Source organism: Lepidochelys kempii, chromosome 9 (genome assembly GCF_965140285.1).
Source record: "Lepidochelys kempii isolate rLepKem1 chromosome 9, rLepKem1.hap1, whole genome shotgun sequence".
Lineage (NCBI taxonomy): Eukaryota > Metazoa > Chordata > Testudines > Cheloniidae > Lepidochelys > Lepidochelys kempii.
This window is the reverse complement of record NC_136388.1, coordinates 15,195,428-15,221,910: the sequence shown is the minus strand read 5'-3', so window position 1 is coordinate 15,221,910 and position 26,483 is coordinate 15,195,428. Positions and strand designations below refer to the sequence as shown.

Genomic DNA, 26,483 nt, shown 5'->3' with positions numbered 1-26,483 from the left:
AACAGCACTGGGATGTACTGTGAGTCTGAGAATATCTCAGTCTACAGCAAAGTCAAACATAGTTCACCTTTGATTAAATTATGCTATAAAAAAACCCCAAACCAATCAGCAATCTTTGTATCTAATTGAATACGCTTTAGTATCCAGACTGTTTGTTACAACCATTGCATTACTCTTATTAGACTGGGGGGATATTAAAAACTATTGTAAAGCAGATATTAATGCTTTGTTTTCACCTACTTTAGAAAATCAGTTTGCTTTTATTGCTGCTCCTCCACACTGCTCTCCATTTCCTATCCTCTGGAGATTCCAAATCCAATTAAATGTTACTAGATGTAATTCCAAATTGTCACTTTAGTCAATTAAACATATAATAATCTTGTGTACCTAATTACTAGCACCAAAAGTTTATTTGTTGAAGTAGTGCTATCAATGTGTACGTCTGCATGTTTCCCTTATCATTGCCTATATATTAATTGTACTTTGACATTACTGTAAATTGAATTTGAAATCTCCCCCCAGTTAAGTGTATTGCAACGAGTAATCCCAATCCTGTTGTAATACCCTTTCAGATTGTTTTCTAAGACAGTATCATGTTCTTAACAAGATCTGACCAAAAATTACAAGGATTTAATAATAAACATTTCAAAGCAGGCCTGGTATTAGGGGGCTGCATATTGTGATTCTGTCTTATGGATCTAGGAACGAAATCTGTGCTCAGTTGTATGCATGCAGCTTCCATTGAGTTCAGTGGGAGAGATGACTTCAGTACAAGCCATGGATATGCATCTGAGGGCTGGATTTAGCTCTAAGGCTCTATATCCAGTCCTCATTCAAGTCACTGGCACAAGTCCCAGTGACTTCAGTAGGACAAAGAACAGCATCTAACTGAGCACATTTAGTACTCTCACAACCCTGATACAGTATATACAAAGGGTGAAATCATGGCCACCGTGAAGTCAATGGCAAAACCCTCATTAACTTTAGTGGGGCCAGGATTTCACCCCCAGCGTATAGCTGAGGAGGAAGGGAGAAGCTACATAAGAACCCTGCAAGAGATCTGAAAGGATTTTGCCTAGATTTGTAGAACGATTTTGTATTGTTGTTCACAATTTATATGCAGGGTGGTCTGTAATATTTCCACCTGCTCTGGTAAAGGCAATAGTTAGTATTGAAATGTATTGTGTGTGTGTGTGTGTGAGTGATGCTGCCCTCTAGCATCTAGCCCAAAAGAAAGACAAGATACTTTTATTATGAACTAAAGCAGTTCTTCTTCAAGTAAAGTGGCGAGGCCTGAAGAAGACCAGAGGAGCTAAAAGTCTTTAGTTCTAGTTCCAGCTCACCAGGCATGTGTGTGATGGGGAGAGATTTATTTAAGAACTGTGCCTGCTATCTGCAGCTATGGATTCTTTCCAATACCAAGAAATGTTATCTATCCAGGTTTGACATGTTTCCATTTTCTAAGCTTTGCTGAAATGGGAAGGTGCACGGATAGGATCCATAATCCATTCAGCTGGCTTTATGTTAGGTGAATGCAGAAATAAGCAGACATTTGCTAGCTGGTATTGCATCTGGACCTATTACTCAACAACTGCTGCAATTTTAAAGATTAAATTTTGCAGATCCTTACTCCAAAATGTCATGCTCATCATGGCCTCATTCTGTCCACTGCAGTATGAATGTGTCACTGTGGGGATGCCAAGCAGCTCTGCCATGGGCCAAATATGACCAGATGGGTCAGTTGGCATATGCCAGGAGTTTGTTTCCCCATCCTCACTCCAGGCAACACTCGCTGAGCCTATCATCCAGATGACTCTATCCTGTTGAAAATGTAACCCCAAATCCACCTATCATTTCTATGACATGGACAGCCTCAGCTTCAAACAGTTTTTGGGGTAGTTTTGTAGTTCAAGCACTGTACTGGGACTCAGATGTGGATTCGTACATGACACAGACTTTCTGTGTGACCTTAGACAAGCCACCTCATCTCTCTGTGACCCAGCTTTCTGTCTGTAAAGTAGGAACAATAATACTTGACTGTCTTGCCTGTTTAGTTTGTAAGACAACAAGGACCATTTCTTACTAAATCTTTGTACAGTGCTTGAGACACCATTGTACTTCAGATGATACCCTTTCCCTATTATTCTTCCCCATTATTTTGTTCTCATTTTTATGAACAGGGTTCTAACCATGTACACATTTGATGTCTCCATGTTTAGTTTATAGCATCTGTTCCAGTTCTTGCTAAATTTCTGCCCCTTCTTAAGCACTTTCGTAAATCCCACTAGGAACGTATCTACACCTTTCAGCACCGAAATACCTTTACAAATCTGGCCCTTAGTCTCTCTGTGCCTCAGTTCCCCATCAGCAAAATGGATATAATAATTCTTCCTTTCTCCTACCTATTACCTATCCTAACTCTAGCATGTAAGCTCTTTGCAGAAGGAACTTGCTCTTACTCTGTGGTTTTACAGCACCGCAATCTCAGTTCTGGTGTTACTGTAATACAAATCACGGTAGCAATACAGAAGACGGTGTCTCACTCTGCTTTAAATGAATGTCAATTACTATACACAAGGGACCTCTATTTCAAGGGGCCTGTACTTTCTGCTCTTCCCAAAACCCAGATGGAAATGGAAAATAAATGATACCCCATAATCTGGTGTGCGTGTTATAGCGCTCTGTTTATCTTGGGAGTTCAGGTGACATTTATAAAGCCATTGAGTTCCACTCTCATGACATGTATTGTCATCATCAACCCTTAATAAAAATACAATGTTTCAGTATAATGTAGAGTTGTGTACATTTTATTCTCTCTCTAATTTTAAGTGTAAAATTGACTAACTCACAAGCTATGGCTCCCTTAGAGTCTTTACTGTCTCTGGTGTTAATCCATATTTAGTATTATATCAACCTGCCGTTTGGTCCATCCCATTCAATATACAATGTAAAAGATACTCTGCTTGACCTGTAGCTAATTTCTAAATGTTAATAACTTGGGTTATTTTTTTAACAGCCTAATGTACATCGTAGATTTTGCAAAGGTAGAAAAGGATGGAAAATTGGAAGCACTAGAAGAAGAGGTGATAGTAGACACACACTATACAAGAACCAATTATGGAAAATTAGAAGATCAAGCTGAAACATGGATTTACTCATAAGAAACTCTATTTCATCTAAATGCTTTTAACTGTTGCCTGGAGAAGATTTTCAGAAATTATAAATGAGAGGAAGGACAATCTTGTGGTTATACGAAAAGCCTCACAGTTAGGAAATCTGGGTTCTGTTTCCCAGGTCATCAGAATTCCTTTATGACCTTGGGAAAATCACTTTAACATCTCTGTAATGGGGACACCTTCTTCCCAAAGGTGTTGTATTAATTCATTAATGTTTGAAATGCTCTCTGAGATTTTCAGAAGGAAAGCCCTTTATAACTGTGTAAAGTATTATCAGTCATTTGTTTGTTTATTATAAAAGGAAGAAGAAGGCCACCCGACTGACAGACAGCTTCCCAAATTGCCTTAGATTTGAAGACAGCATTGTCCTCTTTGCTAAAATCCTTTCAAACATAAAGCAATGAAGAAAGAAATCAGAGCAAAGCATATGGAATCATGAGTCATCTGCAGAAATAAAGTTATAGCTCTAATGAAGGATCCAAAAAGAGAAGGAAATGAATATGGGTCACCAGCAGAGGATCTGAAGTAACATTTTCAAAAGTGCCTCAGTGATTTATGAGCCTGAGTCCCATTTTCAAAAAAGCCCTTGGTTCTTAGAAGCCTACCTGTTATTTAAAGCCAGTGGGACTTAGGCTTCCAAGGGCTAGATTTTCAAGGGTATTTAGGTGCCTAAAGATGCTGATAGATGTTGATAGGTTTTCAAAAGAGTCAAAGTGAGTTAAGTGACTAATTCCCCTGGATGTCAATGGGAATTAGGTGCCTAACCTGTCCCTACACTCCCCTGAGCACAAAGAATGTACTTGTCCTCTGTCCCTACATGGGGGCGGGAGAGGAGGAAGGCAGAGAGAGACACAAGAAGGGGAGAAAGCTCCTTTTGGCACACTTCCTCCCTTAAAGCAGCTATGCAGGGACAGGACAAATTCTAGCTTTATAACTATGGTCAGATAAACAGTGTTTTCAAGACAATACTGTGTAATATGACTCCAGTTCATGTCATCATCTCCCTGTTTCTGACACCTTCAGTGACATGGCATCATTGTATAAAATACAGACCTGTACAAACTTGTAATTTCTAAGGCTATCAATACACTCCTCATTACTCATATTGCTCAGGTGGCACCAAACGTGCATGGATAATCTGGACAGAAAGAGAACAAGTAGTTGCTGGCAGTTTATTAGGAAGCCAGTTCAAATAAATAGGCTTTACCAGTGAACCATCCTACATGGAAAGCGACCTCTTGTCTTCAAAGTTTTTTTTTTTTTAGGTTTTCTGGTTAAAGCAACGGGACTGGGATTAGGATCTGGGTTCTGTTCCCAGCTCTGCCATAGTTTCCTTGGATGACACTGAGTAAATCAGACCCAAATGGCAAAAGCGTGGTGCTCAGCTTGAGACACCTTAAATATGGCCTGAATTTCAGAGGAGCTGCACATCCACAACTCCAGCTTAAGTAAGAGGCAGTACCAGGGGCTTAGCACCGCTGAAATATCATTCCCAAACCTGACAAACCCAAAGTTAGTGGCTGCATTTGAAAACATTGGCCTTAGTCTCTGTCTTTGCTTCTTCACCTGTAAATTAAATAACACTTCTTGTGTTATAGGAGTACTGGGGTCTTAATTCATTAATAGCCAAAATGTTTGAGAACTCAGATGGAAGGTACTAAGTTTAATAGCAGGACCAGCAATGACCACCAAGACGTTGTCAGGCAGTTTCCATTCTTACCCTCTATTTTTAGCAATGGACCACAGAGACTACCCTTCTTTACCCTCACTCTCTCTTGAGAATTTCTTTTGTTGCCCCAATGAGAAATGCGTCACAAATTCTTCCTTCAGCTATTTGCCCACAAAGAAAGGAACAATTCGGAGGCCATGTGGATTGGCATGGTGGCACATAGCTTTTTCCTATCCTTGCCGCGATCTGCTCTGATGTAGTGCTACCCTTTGCCATCGAGTCTGAAGTCTGTACTGGTGTCAAGCTTGGACTGAACTAAGCACTGCTTACCAAAACCTACAACCAACTCCACAAACCCCTGACAACTCACCTAAAGCCTGACCGAGAATAGGGAAAGGGAGCTGCTGGTTCTGAAGCCCCTCACGTGAACAGTAAAGGAAATGAGAGCTACTGAGGTTGCAGCTTCTCGTGTACTTGCTCTTTGAGCACCGCCACAAGGGGGCATGCACACAGCCCCAATGGTCACTGCTTTCAGGATGGTTAAAGTGCTAATGGCACATGCATCCAAGAGTGGGACATTGCACAGGCAATTGGTCAAGGATCTGCTTGACATTTAAAATGGCTCTTCCAAAATGAGAAGTCTTTTGTTATATCCAAGTGAAGTTTTGAAAGCAGTCACTAGTTAAACACCTGTGCCCTATTAAGGGCCACCACAACGAAGCCAAACCCAGCTTGTGTTAAGGTAGTAAGGCTAGATTCAAAAATTCTTGCTATATCTGCTCAATCTGGCCACTCGGTGGTGTAAAACAATAAGATATTTATATAGAACTGAAGAACACCACAACAGACCCTGAAGTCTGTCTTAATCTTAAAGGATACATATTAAAAGAATCAAAGAAAGTTGTAGATACATGAGTACTGTTGATTCTAATAGAAAAGCATATGGCCAGAACAGCATGAAGGGTCTGTGATGAGACCTGGAAGGTGTAATTATGATAAACATGCACAATTGTATGGAATGCACCAAAGTGTTAGATTTCTAAAAAGGACAAAAAACCCTACCATTATTACCGGAAAATCATTTCCCTTCATAAATTCTGGCAATAGTAAGACACACAGTCAGATCTTCAGACCTGCTAAAGTCCTCCTGGTGCCACTTTGGCAACTAAGAGAGGATTTAAGGATGCCTTAAAGATCAGATGAGGATTTCCCAGGTGCGGCGGGATTCTCCTCTTGAGATGTGGACACCTCTGTACCATCCCCTATGGTCCTCTAATGTACAGAAATGTCAGGAGCAGCAGGGAGTGTGGCCTTGTTGGTGCAAAAGGCCACAGGAGGCCATCACAACTCTGTGCAAGTTAGAGCAGCCCTCAGGCTATTCTAAATTGTGCTAGGTGTTGAACTGGCCTGAACTGCTAGGATTGGGAGAAGGTGTAGAAGGCAGATAAGTGGCAGAAAGTAAGTTTTGCTCCCCACCTGAGGTGTACTCAGTGATCTCCACTGGCCCAGCGCATCTATTATTACTAGTACTATTACAATCACATGAGAAATAGGATGAGGAATCTTCCCCAAGGGTGGAGGAGGAGAGGGCATGTACCCCCAACAGGTGCGCTGGAACAGGGGGAGCCAGGGGACCATGGCTCCACCACTTTTTACTGGCTGTAAGGGCAAGCGACAGGGAGGAGGGGGCATAGAAGAGTGAGCAGGAGATGGGGGGCTTGGGGCAAGGGGCAGCGTGGGGGCGTGGCCTCAGGGAAAAGGGGTGCAGTGAGGGTGGGGGCTTGGGGAGAAGGAGCGGTGTGAGAGCAGGAGTTCGGGGGGAAAGGAGTGGCATGGGGGGAGTGGGAAGCCCCCCACATTTAGGAAGCTTTCACTGCTCCTGACTCCCCAAGGCTGGAAGGATCGCTGCCACCACTCCCAAGAGGAAATGACGGGTGGTGGTGGTTGGTGACTCCCTTCTAAGGGAGGAGGCATCCATCTGCTGGCCTGACCTGGTATCCCAGGAGGTGTGCTGCCTGCTAGGGGCCCATATATGAGAGATTGCAAAAAGATTGCCTAGGATCATCTGACCCTCTATTACCCCATGCTGCTCATCCATGTGGGGACTAATGATACTGCAAGCAGATCAGAAGTGATTACAGTGCCCTGGGAGTGAAGATGTAGGAGTTGGGGGCTCAGGTGGTGTTCTCATGATCCTTCTGGTCAAGGATAGGCCCAGGCAGAGACAGACACATCTTGGAGGTGAATGCATGGCTATGCGGATGATGTCACCAGGAGGGCCTTAGCTTCCTTCACCAAGGGATGCTGTTCCAAGAAGAAGAACTGCTGAGCAGAGATGGGGTCCACCTATCAAGGAAGGGGCAGAGTATCTTCAGATACAGACTGACTGACCCAGTGAGGTGGTCTTTAAATGAAGTTCAACAGAGGCAGGAGATAAAACTCAAAGGTAAATCTAAAACATGGAGAGCTAGATGACAGGTCAGAATCTGCGGGAAATATGGGCAATCACATCAGGGACAAAGGAGAGACAAGCGGGAATATAGAGGGGAAATCTAATGAACATCTTAGATGTCTGTATACTAATGCAATAAGTATGAGGAATTAGCAGGAAAAACTAGAAATATTAGTGCATAATCACAATTACAACATAATTGGCATCAACAAAACTTGGTGGGATAATTCACAGGACTGGATTATTGGCACAGAAGGTACAGTTTACTAAGGAAGGACAGGCAGGGAAAAAAGGGAGGAGGTATTGCTTTGTATATCAAAGATGTATACACTTGCACTGAGGTTGAGATAGAAGTGGGACGCAGACCTGTTGAAAGTCTCTAGGTATGGATAAAAGGGGTAAAAAAACAAGGGTGATATCATGGTAGGTGTCTCCTATAGACCATCTAACCAGGAAGAAGAAGTGGATGATGATTTTTTGAACAACTAACAAAACCATCCAAATCAAAGGACTCGGTAGTGATGTGGTATTTCAACTGCCCAGGCATCCATTGGGAAAATAACACAGCAGGGCACAGATTATCCAACAAGTTCTTGGAATGCATCAGAGACAACATTTTATTACAGAAGGTGGAGAAAGCAACTAGGGGAGATGCTGTGCTAGATTTGATTCTGACAAACAGGGAGGAACTGGTTGAGAATTTGAAAGTGGAAGGCAGCTTGGGTGAAAGTGATCATGAAATTATAGAGTTAATGCTTCTAAGGAATGGTAGGAGGGAAAACAACAGAAGAAAGACAATGGACTTCAAGAAGGCAGACTTTAACAAGCTCAGAGAACTGATAGGCAAGATCCCATGGGAAGCGAGTCTAAGGGAAAAAAAGAGTTCAAGAAAGTTTGCAGTTTTAAAAAAAATCATTAATGGGGCACAAGAGCAAATATCCCAATGCATATAAAAGATAAGATGTATGGTAAGAGACCTTGCCTTAACCAGGAGATCTTTGACAACCTGAAACTCAAAAAAGAGTCATACAAAAAGTGGCAACGAGGTCAAATTACAAAGGATGAATATATACAAAAAAATAACGCAAGCATATAGGGATCAAATTAGAAAGACCAAGGCAAAAAGCAAGATTAAATGAGCTACGGACATTAAAGGTAACAAGAAAACATTTTGCAAGTCCTTGAGAAGCAAGAGGAAGATCAAGGATAGGGTAAGTCCACTACTCAATGACAATAACAGAAAACGCAGCAACAGCTGAAGTGTTAAATGCCCTTTTTGTTCCAATTTCCATCAAAAAAGTTAGCAGCGATTAGATGACTAACATAGTGAACATCAGTATAAATGAGTTAGAATCTGAGACTAAAATATGAAAAGAACAAGTTAAGAATTACTCAGACAAGTTAGATGTCTTCAAGGTTGGACCTAATGAAATACATCCCAGAATACATAAGGAACTGGCTGAAGAGATCTCTGAGCCATTAGTGATTATCTCTGAGAACTCACAGAGTACGGAAAAATTTTCCAGAGAATTGGAAAATGGCAAATGTAGTACCTATCTATGAAAAGGGAAATAAGGACAACCCTGGGAATTATAGACCAGTCAATTTAACTTTGGAACCTGGATAGATAATGGATCAAATAATCAAACAAACAATTTGTAAGCACCTAGAAGAAAATAAGGTAATAAATAACAGTCAAGAACAAATCATGTCAAATCAACCTACTATCCTTCTTTGACAGGGTAGCAAACCTAGTGGATAGGGAGGAAGCAGTAGATTTGATATATCTTGACATTAGTAAGGCTTTTGATACTGTCTCGCATGACCTTCTCATAAACAAACTAGGGAAATATAGCTTTGAGGAACCTACTATAAGTGGGTGCCCAACTGGTTGGTAAAGCACACTAAGAGAGTAGTTATAAATGGTTCACAACCAAGCTGGAATGATATATCGAGTGAGGCCTGGCAAGGATCTGTCCTAGATCTGGTTCTATTCAATACCTTAATAAATGACTTGGATAATGGCATAGAGAGTACACTTATAAAGTTTGTGGATGATACCAAGCTAGGAGGAGTTGCAAGAGCTTTGGAGAATAGGATTAGAATTCAAAATCATCTTGACAAACTGTCTGAAATAAATAGGATGAAATTCAATAAGGACAAATGCAAGTTCTCCACTTAGGAAGGAATGACTAATTGCACAAATGCAAAATGGGAAATGACTGCCCAGGAACAAATACTGCAGAAAAGGATCTGGGGGTTAGAGTGGATCACAAACTAAATATGAGTAAAAAAGGTAATACTATTGCAAAAAAAAGTAAACATCATTGTGGGCTGTATTAGCAAGAGGGTTGTAAGTGAGGCACAAGAAGTAATTCTTCCACTCTCCTCAGCACTGATAAGGCCTCAACTGGAGTATTGTTGTGTGCAGGTCTGGGCACCACACTTTGGGAAAGATGTGGCCCAATTGGAGAAAGTCCAGAGGAGAGCAACAAAAATTATTAAAGGTCTAGAAAACATGACCTATAAGAAAAGACTGAAAACAACGTGTTTAGTGGGGAGACGAGGAAACTGAGGGGAAACATGAGAATAGTCTTTAAGAATGTAACAAGTTGTTATAAAGAGGACGGTGATAAATTGTTCTCCTTAACCACTGACAACAGGACAAGAAGCAATGGACTTAAATTGCAGCAAGGGAGATTTAGGTTAGACATTAGGAAAAACTTCTTAATTGTAAGGGTAGTTAAACACTGGAACAAATTACCTAGGGAGGTTGTGGAATCTCTCTCATTGGAGATTTTTAAGAACAGGTTAGACAAACATTTGGCAGGGATGGTCTAGATAATATTGAGTCCTGCCTCAGTGCAGGGGACTGGACTAAATGACCTATCAACGTCCTTTCCAGTTCTATATTTCTATGGTTTGAATGATTCTATAATAGTGTCTAAAGGTCCAAATCAGGGCCCCATTGTACTGTCAGTTAGCTGGGTCTCAATCTTCAAATGGAAAATTTAGTTATACTTCTTTTGCAGTTTTAATAGCTCTACAAGATTGTCTCTAATACACAAACCTATGTCTTTCTGGTGTTAATGTTATTCTGATTTCATAACCTTCCTTTCCAAAATCCTGATACCACCCCTCAGAGGCAAGGTATCAGACTAGGTGAACCACTATCCTCTTCTGGTATGGTACAGCTTACATTTTCTGGAGGTTCTAAACAGAAAGAAGATTATATATATATATATATATATATATATATATATATATATATATATATATATATATATATATATATATATATATATAAAAATTGGAATAGGGTTGGAGGCAGTTCCTTTTTTACCTAATTAGCTAACTTGGAGTATGAACAAAGAAATAATAGTTCAGGTTTAAACATCTGTCCCAGGTCATGAATAAAGGGAAACTCTGATTATTTTAAGGTCTCTGGAGATATCTGAAACCATCAGATAATCAGAGTTTCAGATAAACAAAATTTGGTTTCTACAGAATTTTGAATACAGGAGAGAGGTGTGAAATTAGCACAATCAGGGTTTGATGACTGTGTATACACGGATATGGCAATAGCTACCAAATGCAGTAAAAGGAGCCCTGTGGCTCATGACGTAGCTAACATCTTACTGGCTGCAGAGGAGTGAATAGAACGCCCAGGAAACCTGCCAACAGTGAACCTTTATCATATGGAGAAGCAACACAAAGCACTCAAGGGCTGAGAGTGCTGTTCTGTTGTACTCCGAGTCCCAGATGGCTTAGGCAGTGAGAGACCATTACTAGGAAACAAAAATAAGTCTCCAGCGGGGCAATAAAGAAGTGTTAACCACCAGGTCAGTAGTTCTTCTTGTGCAGTGGTTGCCTTTTTAAAAGAACCTGTCTTTTGGTAGTAAGTAGCAATATTTTCCTGTGTTGTATTGAGATTAATATAATTAGTTACAAAAATGCTACCTTTTTAAATGGCAACTACTATGTAAGGAAACAAAGACCTTGCAAATGTAGAGTAAAAACCAGAGAAGATGTACTTGGAAAGGACAAAATTTAAAGGAAAGAAATGACAGGAAGCACTTCGGAAAACAGGTCATTAAGCACAGCAAGATCTCAGATGCTCTGTGACACAATATCAAACAAGTAGTGGCTTGCATAGATCCGTGTCATGCAAATCTCAAGAGGCATGGAAACCCATACTGCGAATTTAGGTTAACAGCTGAACTGTTTGAGAAAAAATGGAGTAACTGGGATGAATGGCTTAAAAACAGGTCGCTGATATAACTTTTAGAATAACAGTATCTATACTCACTGTAAGTCATAACTGATACTTCCTCAGTTTGGCTGTATTCCCTTTTCTGATACACTCAATGTCCCCTCTATAAAGACAAATCCTGTACTATCAATAATGCTGTTTACTTTTAGTGAAAAATATTAGTAACTAAAGCTGCCTTCTGTTTTTGACACTGCTTCAGCTGAATGAATTATTGTTTGACACTCAAACATTTGAGAGTGATAAAAGAATAATGAGTAGAGCATAGAAATAACAGCTAGGTTTTTTTGGATACAGACTGACAACATATATTGGTGTCAAATTAAATAATAAGCTGCATGGACTTTCCGTTGGGCTTTGACTGATCCTGCTAAATGTCAAAGCCTCTTTCTTAGCTGCAATTTATGAAGTGCTCCTTTGTAATATTTCTCTGGGGAAATAGCACATGCATAGTGGAAACTCTCCGTTCCTTGTTTGCAGAAAACCCCCCAGATTCATTTTCTTCCTTCAATACTGAAAAATCTGACATCACAAATTGTCATTCTCGCCAGCAGAGGTCTCCCTGCCTCCTGGTTCTGGGAAGGAAGTCAGTGACTGTAACTAACAAGAAATGCTTTCATCAGGCTGCACTACAGTAAGAAACGAGGAGGGAAACAAGGAGGAAGGAAAATAAGCAAAATAATGTGGGATAAGGTGGGTTAGACTCTTCCTTTATTTTATCTATGCAAGGATGTAGCAAGGAGGGCAAAGTTGGCATGCAATATGGGCATTCAAATGAGATCCTACCCATGCACAAGAGCATGCTATTAGGTATGAGTTTCTAAGTCAACAAGACATTATTAAGGCAGCAGAGTATGTGATTTCAGTCAAAAGGGATGTGGCTGGTCCAAAATATGGCAAGCACTTCCACTGGGCAGAAATGCAAAGATAATGCGTGCATAGAATAGTCATGAGTGTCCTTCACTAGGTGTGTTCTTTGCCTAGTCCATACATTAAAACTTCTAAATGATACTTGCATGCCTTGTGCACCATCCTTATGTAACCCACTGGTAAACATGGGTTAAGGTCCCTTCTCTGTGCCAGTCTACAGAGGACAGGACTTGAAACAGCCCCTAGTTACACAGCCTTGGCTTTTTAGCTCAAGCTGTAACAGTTTGTGCTTTTAGTTCTGGAAGTCCCAGATTCAATCCCCAGTGTGTCATCCAGAAGGGCAGCCATCACACATGCATGCTGCTTACAGTAGAGTTGGCACTGGCATTTATGCCATCATGAATAGCAAATGCAAAATAGTTTCCTTGTCTCTGAGCACTTCGTTCCTGAAATCAGCAGTAGTAAATGGCACCCCAAAAGACTTCAGTGTTGAGCCAGCCCAACATAAGGATTCTTGCTTCACTGGATGTATCTGGGTAGGTGATATCAAGATTCTTTCACTGGCTACGTCTTCCTCTGCTGCAATGATTTTCCGGCATACTGAAGAAGCACTGCACAGGATACTACCTTAAGTTCATTCTCTCTGTCTTGACCCCCAAGAAATTCACAGGGGCTGAGATACTAGTATAAAAATAACCTTCGCTACAAGATCTGTTAACATTGCGCAAACCATGCAGCCCCAACGGGAATTTCATTAGTGTAACCAGAACAAAGTTGGTTTCCATGACAACAGATTTTTATAGAAATGGTTTTTACTTTGTTTTTTGTAAACTGAAAGAAAATCAGTAGAGAGATAAATAGACCGTCCTCCATTTTTTGAAAGGCAAAAAACAGCGTGTAGATTTTTTTTTAACAGGAAGTAGCCCATGAAACGGGTAAGTGTAGAGGGAAGCCAATTAATGGCTTTGGGAGAAGAATATAGGATCAATATTTATGTGATAGCACCTTAGTGAAATTTAAAGTTATACTGTTCCTAAGAACAGAATGACTAAACTTGTGAATGACTAAACTTCTTAGGAACACTAAACTGTTCAAACACATGCCTTTTAAGTGATAAATCAGAACTATTTATCCACCCCTACCACACTGTACAAATTTGGAGGGTTTGGATAAAATGGGACCAGGAACTAGATTCATGCAGAGAGAGAGAGAGAGAGAGAGAGAGAGAGAGAGAGAGATCCTGTAATAGACAAAATGCTGAGTTTCAGAACTATCAAGTCTGGTTTGCTATAGAGCTGATGGGACTATCTAATGCCATTTTAAAAAGGAAGCAGTAAACAGCTGAGTCATCCATACTGTGGCTATTAAGATCCTAAACCTTCTTCTTCCTTCAGCACTGCTTAGCACTATCCTGGATGGAGTCACAGGTGAATATGAGCTGTTCTGGCATAGGGAGAATGAGTCTGTGCTTTGATCCACTTTCCTCTGCTTTTATACAGCTAGTTCCAAGTCGCTAGTGTTCTAGCTGGTTACAAAAAGTACTATCGTAAGTGCCTCACAGAAGATGATGCAGTTAAACTAGGCAGTACAGCATTCTGAGCAGCAAAAAGATGGCAGTGAAATGGTTTTATTGTAAGAAGGAAAAATACGCTTCTGGACTTTGAACTTCAGGTTTCAAACTCAATATGGAGCCTAACTGTTTTTATGCATTGCAAATTTTCACTTTGTATTACTCAGGCTCAAGCCTGCTCCAGCTGAAGAGGTTAGATCATACGTAACATATATTAGCAAGGTAGGGAAGAATGATAGCTTTCATATCTACACCCCCTGGTTTGCCCATTTATTTCTGCAGGAAATGCATTCTCTATGACTACTGCCTTACCACATCCCTCAGTGGGAGAGTTTTAATGACAACTCTCTTTGTACTGCCCTCATTAACTTCCCTAGATGCTCTCTCTTACTTACAGGCAATACAGCAAGTTTCCTGTCAGACTCCAAGTTCCTTCCCACCCTCTAATCCATTTCTCCAAATTTCAGAGATGACTTTTGATGACTCTTTTGATGACTTTTGATGACTCTTACTTACAGGCAATACAGCAAGTTTCCTGTCAGACTCCAAGTTCCTTCCCACCCTCTAATCCATTTCTCCAAATTTCAGAGATGACTTTGGAGGAGAAACATTTTTACTAAAATATTTGGTACTGTATGTCTTAGAGTCAGTGGCTACCACCTCCTAGAACTGCTCATTTTTCAAAGCTCTGATCCCTCAAGCAGTGCCTTTGGGATTACTATACAACACCGCACACTGCATGACGTGCAGCCTGTTAGAGTCTTGGGTTGCCAACCCTGCAGGGTTGTCCTGGTGTCTCTAGGAATTAGAGATTAATCTTTAAGTAAAGATTATGTCATGTGATGATGCCTCCAGGAATACATCAAACCAAAATTGGCAACCCTATTAGAGTCACATACAGGAGTCATTTAGACACATGGAGCCAAATTCAGGCAGTGATACTGCTCACACTGATTTAGACTCCCTGGCATTCAGGGTGCCACATACATACTTATATCCATTCTACCAATGTCTGAGGCAGCCTGAGCTGGTGTCAGTTACACTGAGGAGCCAGAAGGTAGTAAAAATTACAAGACCTCTCACCCTACTTTAACTTGTGCCTCTAGCTATTCAGTGTGCAGGGCCGGCTCCAGGCACCAGCGAAGGAAGCAGGTGCCTGGGGCGGGCAATAGAAAGAGGTGGCACTCCGTGCATTACCAGGGCAGCACGTCCGGGTATTCAGTGGCACTTCGGCGGCAGCTCAGCCAGGCTTGGGGTATTTTTTTTCCTTCGCTGCTTGGGGCAGCAAAAAAGCTGGAGCTGGCCCTGTCAGCGTGTAACTCATACCAGTCCAGTCTTCTTACATATGGAGAGAATAGCTGTAAGTAAGTATGAAGGAGTCGAACTGAACGCAGTGGGGTCTAACGTACATCAGTTGACGCATCATCTCTCAATTTGGAACAGAGAACAGAATTTCCTTCAGGGAATTTAGCCTGCTATATCCTCAAAGAGATCAATAGTTCTCTATCTTGGGCACCCACAATCTGCCAGGTGGCCTGAGTTATTCCTGCCCATTTGCTGTATACATATATGCTACCTCCACCAAAAACAATTGTTCATAGCCTATAACAATGTTCTGGGTATGTATAATAATAACTAAGAGAGAAAAAACCACACAAGGAAACACACTAACCTCATTCACATATATAGTGCAGGCAAAGATAAATGACAGCTCATGCTAACAAAAGCATATTTAGACTTTTAGAAACTGCAGCTAAAACCTGCATACTGCAGTCTATTTGTAACAGACAGATTGCATTCTACACTGTTAACAGGGTCAGACTGGTACCACTGACTCCAAAGAGATGCTGCTGCTTAGCTTAGTTTAACACAAGGCTGGAACAAAAACTCCACACGGTTATTACAATACTATGTTAAACTAAGCTAAACTCACAATACTACTGTCACTTATTTGGATCCACTTGGTCTCCATCTGTCAGAATGTTCTCCTCCTTTGCAAAATACATAATAATCTCATTTAAAAACAACTAGTTCCATGAAAGCTTCCTGACATGAAAAAAGGCTGACGCATTTCCTTCCTGCTTGCTGATGCAGTACTCCTGTTGAATGATTACTTATCTGCAGCAACACCAACCACCGTTTTTTTGTTACTAGATATCTGAGCACCTCATTTTCTTCTTGGATCACATTATGCTCTCAGATACTTTCATTTTCTATGCATTACTTTCTAGAAAAGATCAACTCCTGGAAGTGAAAAATACATTCTTCTACCTGGTTTCAAGTAAAACCCTCTTGCCCATTGGTGGGATAACAGAGAATTAACGGATCTGAAAATACACGCTTTAATCAAGCTTCCTTGCCAGTCATGGAATAATGCTGTCTCCTGCTATAACCTTTAAAACTGTGTAAGATCACTGAACCTTGAGTGTTGGTGATTCAATAGGTGGCAATTTTCTCTGAATCAATACTGACCCAATACCCCAGCAAGATGTTAGAGAGCATTGTGTTGTTGGAGGTACTTTCTTTAGAATGAGATGTAAAACCAAGATACAGATCACTTGTGGTCCAAGATCCCATGACAAGGTTTACAGGGTGTTAATCACAGCTCCTGGGCAAAGTTCACCAGAGATAATTACAAGTGGCCTCCCTAAATTCTCTCTGAAGTTTTGATTGGATAAAGTATTCTTCCCTTCCCATACTAAACTGTTTGTGTAAGGGTTGCCATTCATTGTTAAACAGCTGCCATGTTCTATGCCACAGGTGACTGATTTCAGCAGTGAGTGAAGTGACTGTTCTATATCTCTTACTTAATTCACACCTGTTCTGTCTTAATTCACTAATGGTTTGTAAAACGCTTTATGCTTCTCAAATGAAAGGTTCTATATAAGTGCTGAGTAGAAGCAGTAACATAGGTACATAGTTACCTCTTGCATTACACCAGGCAACATCACTCACTTCCTGGAAGGTAACGTCTTTCATGTAAACCTGTCAGCTGGTAACAATATTTGCTCCCTGCCGACACTACGGTTTCCACCATTTGGTAGTGCCAGTGCGCTGCACCACTGCTGCACAACACCTACACTTTTTCCCCGTATGAACACACAAGTAAAGCTCAATCTTGCAAGACTTTACCCCTGCCAGCAGTTCTTATTCACGTGAACAGTCCCATTGACTTCAGTGAGACTACTCATGTGAATAAGGGCAGCAGGATCAGATCTCTCCTATAGGTTTGATCCTATGCTCGCTGAAACCAAAGTTGCCATGGACTTTCAAGGTGCAGTGTCAGGGCCTCTAGTAGCACTTTACTATAGAAAGGAGGAGCAACCTCTAAGTATTATATAGTTTTGATTCTACCAAGGGATTCCGACAAAGTCATGGACCCCTAGAATGAAGCATGGACCCATGATGATGTCCCTAGTATGGATGAGCTTCAGGAAATAATTTCCCCAGTTGTCTGTAGTACTGACAGCTGGAATGAAGGAGCTGTAGGGAAATCTTTAGTTGTAGAAAATCCACAAATGCCAACCATACCTTGCGGCTTCAGAATATCGTTCCAACCATCTAAATACAGCAGCTTGACGAAGATGGTTCAGGAAATAGGCTGGGTTCAAAATAATGCTCCTTTGAAATATAAAAGAGATGCTCAAAGTAAACCTCAAATTGTTACACGATTAAAAGATCATTAATATCAAAATCTGAATAAGGCACATGCTGTACACTCTCTATACACAATTCAAAATCTTTCTCCCAAACCCCAGTAATGCGTTATCATTTTTTCTCCCTTGACAGCTAAGATGGATGAACAGGCATTATTAAAATGTCTATTAAAGTTGTGTCATAAATGCAATTTCATTTATAGCTTTGCCTATTGTTATAGAAACAGCTATTAAATTCCTGGTGTGCGCATGTTATACTGCACTTAGCTAGCATATAACATCAGCAAAGATACCACATATTATTGTAGAACTTCCTTTGTTATCTGTCATCTATATTTCTGGGTTTGATGAGAATCTTACATTATTATCTTAAAGGAATTATTCATACATAACTAATTAAAAAAATCCTAAAAGCCAGTGAGACTGTTTCCAAAATTGTAACAAAGGATAGTCCCACGCAGGTTGGATTTGTAGGGATGAATCCTTGTACCTTTCTCAGCCTCACTGATTTCACTGACTGCGGGTATCCTCACACATGGATCCAATTGCAGAAGTGGGGCCTACATCAATAAGAGGTGTAAGGAAAACTAGTATACACTATACTATTAGAATAGACAGGCAGTATGTCTTTTGATGTAAGCAGGGGACCGAGATTCAGGATGAATCTGGATCCTACTTCTGCTTTGCTGACATCACAATTTCACTACTAGAAAGGACTTAGATACTACAGTCATAAGGGCGGTACAAGGATTTATCTAGAATACAGCACCCAACCCCCCTCAGTCATTTGAAATGTTCATTATAATTTAGCTGTAGTGAGCAACCATCGTTTTAAAAGTTTGACCACTGTTACCAACGATAGACGATATTGTATCAGATACTATATTTTTTCAACCAAATGCTGGAGAACTTGGAAGTTCAAAAGACTCTGAGGCACACCAAAAACGAGTTTAGCAAGAAAGCAATCCCAAAGGACTTCAAATATTTTTGACATTTAATGATCAGTATGCCTAAGGCATTAACACTTTAACAAACTGAATGATAACTGGTGCTGCAGGAAGAGATTTTAAAGGAGATTATTGCTGTTATAAACTGTAGTCAACACTTGATAATAGCAACATCGATTTTTTTTTCAAGTTATCGGCTCTACCACAGCTAAGCAACAGCAATGAAAAAAATCAATAATTTCCTGGTAGTTAGCAACACGTTTTCTACAAGTCTTAGAGCAGGATGTACTCTGATAGGTTTATAATAAATACAGAATTGTAGCAGAATCTCAAAGAATTAGATTTCAGCTCTCCTTTTTCATCCTGATTCATTCCTAATCTTAAGAAGATCAACTCCTTCTTTCTATCTATAAACTCTATACTGAAAAAATATGATAGTGTTCTCTAAAACCTACGACAAATATCTAACTCACTTGCTGTAAGCGGAGACCTAAAAACTACCTTTGATTATCTGATAGTTCAGCTGAATGCTGTTATATCTTCAGAGATGCGTACACTCCCAGGCATGCCCAGTTCTGTGGATTTACATAGAACAGCTGTTTGACACAGTAATACCACTACGGTTTAGCAGCTTTTTTGTAGAATAATTATCATTCGTGTCATGTGATGAACCTAAAAATGGGTAAAGCTGGCCCATGACCTGGGTAATACTATCTCCAGATCTGAGAAGCCACTTTTGGTAAAAAAAAGCAAAGTCAGGAGTGAGAGGGGGGTCATGTAAAAGAAAATGAATGATGCAAATAGAGATCAAGAAGAAAAGCAACAATCCAGGAAGCCCATCCCTAAAATGAGAGCAGACTGGAGGTCCATCCAACTACGTGGAAATCTGCGAGGCTGTGAAAACTGAGAACAAGTCTCTGCTCCAATATCCATCTCCAGCCATGGACTGTACACGACACCAGGCCAGCTACCCAAAGATTTAGAAGGACTCTGTACAATGACAGGTGCTGAAAGAAAAATGAAGGGGGAAGGTCCAGCAGTGAAGGAGATGGGCCTAGTGGATGTACTACAGGGTCATGAAGAGCTGTGTGTGTATCATGTGGAGAAGTATCACTCACCACTGGGTGCAAAGCTTCCACTGAAATTTTACTGATGTGCTTTTTGGGGGAACATCATAAGGAGAAAGGAATTTTAATAAAATTTTTTGAAACAACTATTTCTCAATTTACATGCCAAAGAAGTTTTAATTGGAAACGTTGTAAATAAAAAACGTATGTCTGAAGATTAAAACTTGTGTTCTTGCCAGACTTTCCCCTGACCTCTTCCCCACACCCTTAAAGTGACTAGACTAAAGTAAACATGAAATAGATTTTCATTTATTTTTCATCTGCAGTGTAATCCAAAGACTGTCCAGTAAATGCCTTTCCTAAATCATTTGGTCAGTTTTTCTCAACAAAACAGTTTTTAAGTAATACAGTATATCAACCTGTTTTTTGACATTTTCATTTTTTCATCATGACATCTTCCCTTAAAAATAATACAGGGTTTGTCCTATTATCTTTTCTTCAAGTTCTAAGGGGGAAAAAAAAAGAAAACCAGACATCAGTTTTCTCCCACCAGAGCTATCAGGGCATATGAATTAAAGGTGTACGTATTTGACCATAGTTTTCTACCTTTAGTTCTCCTTCAGCCTGACTTCTGAACTCCAAAAACACCAGATGCAGCAAGAAAGTCAAGTTGCTGTATAAAAATTGATCTCTGGAAAACATCAGCCTCACTCTTCCTTTTCTCCAGAGATGCACATCTTTTTATTGCAGCTTTTCCCAACTGCAATGGGGATTTAGCTCTAAAAATCTGATTAACATTAAGAGGAACATCTTAGCTACCTACCAGCACATTGTGTTTAGTTAGCCTTTGTAGAAAAAAAGTTAAGGCGATGTCTCTATAGATGAAAGATACAAGTAAACAAATGTATTTCACTGGCTTAGTGCTTGTGATCATGTCCCTCTCTGGTGGCTAGGCACAGTAAAGCTAAAAGCTGGCTACTTCCTAGAAGAGAACATAGTGATTTCTTTAACTGAAGTGGCTTGGGGTTGTGCTTTCGTGGTTGAAGTTGCAGGATTTCTCCCAGCTGACATATGTGGTGTCTACATCTGCATGTAATGCACTCCTAGCTTATTGCACAAACATTTGCTTTAACATTTTTAATTGATTGAGGTATTTACAGGTAATTGCCCAGGTGTACAAAAGTAAATGTTGGATGCAATGTTGATTTATACAGTCAGATAGGTATGGCTGGTATGACATCACCTACACAAGGAGATGTATAGATAGGTGTAAGATGCAGCAATGTTATACACTAGTAGGAACACACATCACTGATATACAATAATTATACAAATATAGTCACTGGACATTATGTGTAACATTTTGTTATACACAATTTATGTGCAGTAATGTACCAGATAATATTATACAGAGTGGACCAGATCCTCAGCTGATGTAAAATGGCATGGCCCCATTGTTTTCCGTAGTTATACATTCAGTATATAGATGAGACTGACAAGTTCTGATTATTATACAATTTAGTTTTAACTTGGGACTGTTTTTCTTTCTTTCCTGTATGTTCCAGGTAGCTCATTATCTAAAGTCCAGTACTCACCACACTAGTCTTAGAACTGTTTGAATCCACCATGATATAGTCTCTCTTACAATAATTATAATTATTATTTGTCTCTCTGTAGCACCTAGGAACCTTACTCATACTACAACCCCGTTCTGGTGGGTGCTATGCAAATACAGAACAAAAAGACAGTTCCTGCCCCACAAAATGACAGTCCCATTGGCTGGATCCTCAGCTGGTGTAAATCAGCGTATCTGTTGAAAGCAATGAAGCTACTCAACCTTACACCAGCCAAGGACTAGACCCCATCATATTGTCTGGAATTTTATGTGTTTAGCTACATGGTGATTCTAGCAATTTCATTTGGGGGGAAACAGTACGGTGGTGCATTTCCTCACACCCATCTTAATGTGCTGAACAAGTTTCCTTGTTGGTGCTGTTTTGAAGATAGGGAGCAGTGTCTCCTAGCATACAAGACTTGGAGTTCTTCTCAAAATTTGTGTCAATGGTTTTTGAAAGCTTTCATATACAGCCAGCGAATAAGCTATCTGGAATGTTTGGGTAGGCCCATAAAATGACTAGAACTGTGCAAAACTGGCAATATTTTCCCCATGAAATGTGGCAATTTGGGAGGAACAGCACAGGGAAAAATGGGCCCAAGTTTGAGTTCATAATAAAATGTATGAAAACTGCTGCAAGTAATCTGACCTTTTGTTTCACGCTGTCCTAGTAATGATCTATTTGCACATACCTTCTTCAGCAGAGGCTGCGTTAATTTTGCTTCTATCTTCTGGAGGGTAGAAAGAGTGTGAGCTTACTTATCATTCGCAATCTCTCTATGATGCTGAGAACGTGGTGGTATAGGTGTCACCACAAAAAAAAAATATTGTGGGGAGGAAAGGACCATTTAAAGAAATTCATGACACCTGCAGCCCCCCTGAGAGGGATATCAACAGGACAATAAAAATCTGGAGCTAAAAAGCCGGAGGACATATACCCTATTACCTCCCCACTGGCTGCATCTGTGAATGGTGCTATGTGCATGCTGGAGAATGCCTGCCCAGAAGACAACCTAAGATGTCTTCTATGGTAACCTGAAAATTAGTTTGAAAACTTTTCAAATTTAATCTTCACTACAGCTGATCCAACAACTGCTGATATCATTGGAAGGACTCCCACTGACTTTGATGGGGTTTGGATCACAGCATTGTTGGTGAGACAACTGTTTCTCCCTCTCCCTGTGTGAGACACAACTTGGTTTTGTGTAATCAGATTTTTTTAGTACAGCCTAACAGAATTAGCTATGAATATAGTGTCTGTGACAGCTAAGGACATTTTTAGCACACAGACCAAAAAATATCATGAAGCTGCTTTCATGTCTAAACATAATGAAGGGGTTTTTACACCAAGGCTTTCTCATATACATAGTATCTTTTTTTCTGACAGGAAAGGAGAATGCATCTTCCATGCTAAACATTTCTCTTCTTGCACATAGGATTCAGTGGTGAATCACTTTGAATTGCAAACCAAGAGATAAATCTGCCCGCCAGCTCTCAATTCATTAGCTATGAAGGAGAAGAACAAGGAGAACATTCTCCTTACTTGCTAAATGAAAGGATATTTGGAAAGGCCTTGTTTCAAAGCATCCAGTTTAGGAGCCTGAGCTATTTCTAATATGGGTGGACAGATTCTGCTTTCTCCTGTCTTATTCATGTAATCCGCTGCTGACTGATTTCCCAACTGTACACGTACTAATTTCTTGACTACCAAATTTCACTAACATCTTTACAACTGCTGTCATTTTTAGGATGAGGATATTTATCTCAGCCTGCATAAAACCTGTTGGACTTTGCTTTAATCTTTTCAGTCATGAACTGTGTTTCTCCTAAGGAGAAAAAAAAGCTGTTTTAGGTGCTTCTTTTTGAATGAATCCTACAAAATAGTACACACTATGGGCATTAGTCACCCTCAAAGTCAATGGGAGTGTGTGGGGCAGGATCAACCCTATTGGATAACAAATACGTAATTGGCCCTGGAAATAAAATGTAGTTCAAAGGTGGGGAATGTTAACTGAAAATGTTTTTCATAAAGCAGTTGTATTACAAAGAAATATTCAAAATGCAGCATAAGAGAAGGGAATTCTGTTGTGGGATGCTAGGTTTTTTTTAAAGCGCATCTAGCTTATGATGTCTCAGAACATCTCAAGTGAATAGCCTTGTATTAAATAATTGCTTATCAATTATGTAAATTGCAATGTACCCCGTATATTTGCTAAAGGTTATTAGAAGCCACTCATTTGGATTCTCCAGAAAGTCTGTATATTCTTTTCTTTTGGGCAGGGAGGGGGTGTTAGTGAGGGCATGGGGTTGGAGGGATGTATACGATATCTTAGGGCCTTTCCCTTCCAAAAATCATCAGCATTGGTCTCAATTCCTCTCCCTTTTCCAGTTTTATCAGCAAACCTCTCTTCCCATCTATAGTTATTTTTTCCTCCCTTTGATTCCACTAACTGCATTACCTTAAGCGGTCACCAGGCTATTTATTATCAATTAGTTATCACATAACAATTACATTATCAATATGCCTCTCCATAAATTGTGCAAGTGGTGTTACAAAGGGCCATATCCTCCACTGAACACATAAAAAGGCATAGAAGAAGCAGCCTTAGTAGAAAAGGGACATGGGTTTGCTGAGGGTGAAGTCCTCCATGCATTCCATTTTTGGAAGGGAGATGCAGAATTAGCAGGTGGCAATACCTGCAGAAAGTGTGAGGTTTGAAGAGAAACCTGGGTTAAACCCCACAGTTCTCAGACCGTCCACAGCAACCCTCATCAAGGCAGAAGTAATTCTGGCTTTGTCAGGCATCATTTACACCATTCAGAGAGGGAAACATGCCACAAAGGGTGGTTTTCCCCTGACTCTTCATTGTCTCCTGCTTGACACATTCCTTTTCTTGAAGGACATATGTTGAGGGGATGCCAGCGGTTTTTTGGTAAGAAGAGCATAGTAAACTTTTCATTCCAGATGGTCCTCCATAACATACCTAATTTTTCCACCCAGCATTTCTGTGCTTTTTATTTTCCAATGCTCAACGGAGGGGAGCATATGCCCGTTGCTTGCCAAAGGATTGGCCATCTCTGTACCTCTGCTACAACATCAGAAAACTTACTATCATTTCATTGAAATAACATTGGGTGTGAAGTCCTGCTAGTTGACCAGGTTGGATAGTTACATTTTATCACTAAACTATCCTACCTGAACTTCTGAAGGAGTCAGACAATGTCCTGGATTTCTAATCTGCACTTTTATGGACTCCACAACCATAGTGGTGCTGGATAGATTACAGTCATAAGACAAAACAGCGCAGGGAACAAAACAACTTCTGTTGGCCTTTGTGTAGTTATCTGAGATGTGAGGATGAGGCCAAAGCTCCTACTTGCACCCCTCCAGCACTTGAGGAAAATTCCATTTACAAGAATTCCAACAACATATCTGCCCTGGAATTTCTCATTCTGTACTCCTGCAATCTTCCAGGTTGATGAGAATTCTCAGGAACCAGCATCCCTGAGAAAATGTGTGTGCAGGGGGTGGGGAGGGTGTGCCTTCTTGAAAATACAAAGATACTGTGCTATTTTTCCCCACACACCAGCTGTGAAGCACGTGGGATCAGTGTGGAGTCAGTGGGGTCAGGGGTCAGTTAGTTTTCATTGGAGTGGGGGGAGTGGGGGGGGGGAATACCAGCAAAGCTAGGCACAAATCTGAAGTCTCCTTGAAAAAGCAGAATTTCTGTCTCACTTTGCCAGATCCTCCACCTTGAATCACAGCGCATCTCCACCCTCTTCAATGTTAAAGGTGCACAGAGAAAACCAAATCATAGTAGCTCCTCTTGGTTACATAGTCATGCATGCCATTGCATGGCTGCTTGTGTTTCCTCACATGAATGCAGCTTCCTGTATTTCTCTGTTGGGCCAGACTCTTTAAGCAAAAGGACAGGCTCAATAGAGTAGACTGATGAACTGAAACATTGTGTTCTGTTTCAAAATGGCTTTCAGTTGGAGCCTAAATAAATAAATAAATAAAATAAAAATCAACCTTGGAGATCAGGTTGAGCAACATAAGGTCTCAACACAATTCTGAGGTTCCAGTCAGTTTCTTGATGTAAAATTTAGACCTTCACTGTTTTGCCATCTGGTGTAATTGAAAATTGCCTTCTGCAACAAAGGGGAAAAATCTAATTTCTCGGCAAGCCATATGGGGTTATTAGGATAATTAAACCCTGGTATATGCCATAACGCCTGGGCCAAGAGGACTGCAGGGAATGTAAACGTTGTATGATTCAGTATTTATTGGAATACTGTATTTTTACCAGTTTAGACTGGGTGTTAGCTACCTAATGATTAGGCTAGTGGTCAAATAAGTTACTGTGGTGGCTGTTTGGCTAGGTCAACTCAGATGCATTTATTCACACTGGTGATGAATTAGGAGTGTTTCTAATAGCCTTTTATCACCCAGCATGCATCTTTTATGTCAGCCTGCCAAATGGTCAAAATCCAATGGATGTCCTCTCTCTCATGTTACCAACAGTGCAAAAAGGCAACCTCAAGTCCTGAGAATAATAACCAGCCAATTTATTTCCCGTTGTAAGGAAGAGCCCATCTTTACCTCCGATACATGCTCAAAAGCCAAGGACAATGGAAATGTCTCTCTTTCAGCCAGTTAGTGGGGAAGCTGTTCTCCGAACCAGCATACTCCTCTTAACCTAGACACTGGAGTTTGGTCAGTTGTAACATTGTGCAAGCTTCTTTTAAGCATATTATATATTTATTATATAACATGCTTGGAAGGAAGTGTCACAACTGACAAAACTCGTATATTTAGGGGCATGTCTACACTTAAAACGCTGCATCGGTGCAGCTGCACTGGTGTAGCACTTTAATGAAGACACTCTAACCTAACAGGAGAGAGCTCTCCTGTCGGTGTAGTTAATCCACCTCCCCAAGAGGCATTTGCTATGTTGGCAGGAGAAGCTCTCTTACTGACATACACAGGGGATTAAGGTCGCCATAACTACATCACTCCTGAGCAACACAGTGATACCAATATATTTCTGTAGTGTAGACCAGACCCTAGTTAAGAAGAGCATGCAAGAGCAGACATTTGAAGAACAGCTTTGCATCTTTGGGTCAGAGTGCAAGCGTACACACACAAAGATGCGTGAGGATTTTTAGTTAATAAGGCTTCTAAAGTGTA

At 40.4% G+C, this 26,483-nt stretch overlaps 1 protein-coding gene across 1 annotated transcript in view; it reads right to left on the bottom strand.

Annotated features, from left to right (window-relative positions):
- SPATA16 (spermatogenesis associated 16) overlaps positions 1-26,483 on the bottom strand; it is a 111,640-nt gene that overhangs the window by 59,430 nt on the left and 25,727 nt on the right. Inside the window, exon 3 of the mRNA XM_073358881.2 lies at positions 17,539-17,628. Within this exon, the coding sequence (XP_073214982.1) occupies positions 17,539-17,628 (90 nt within the window). The remainder of the gene's footprint in view (positions 1-17,538; positions 17,629-26,483) is intronic.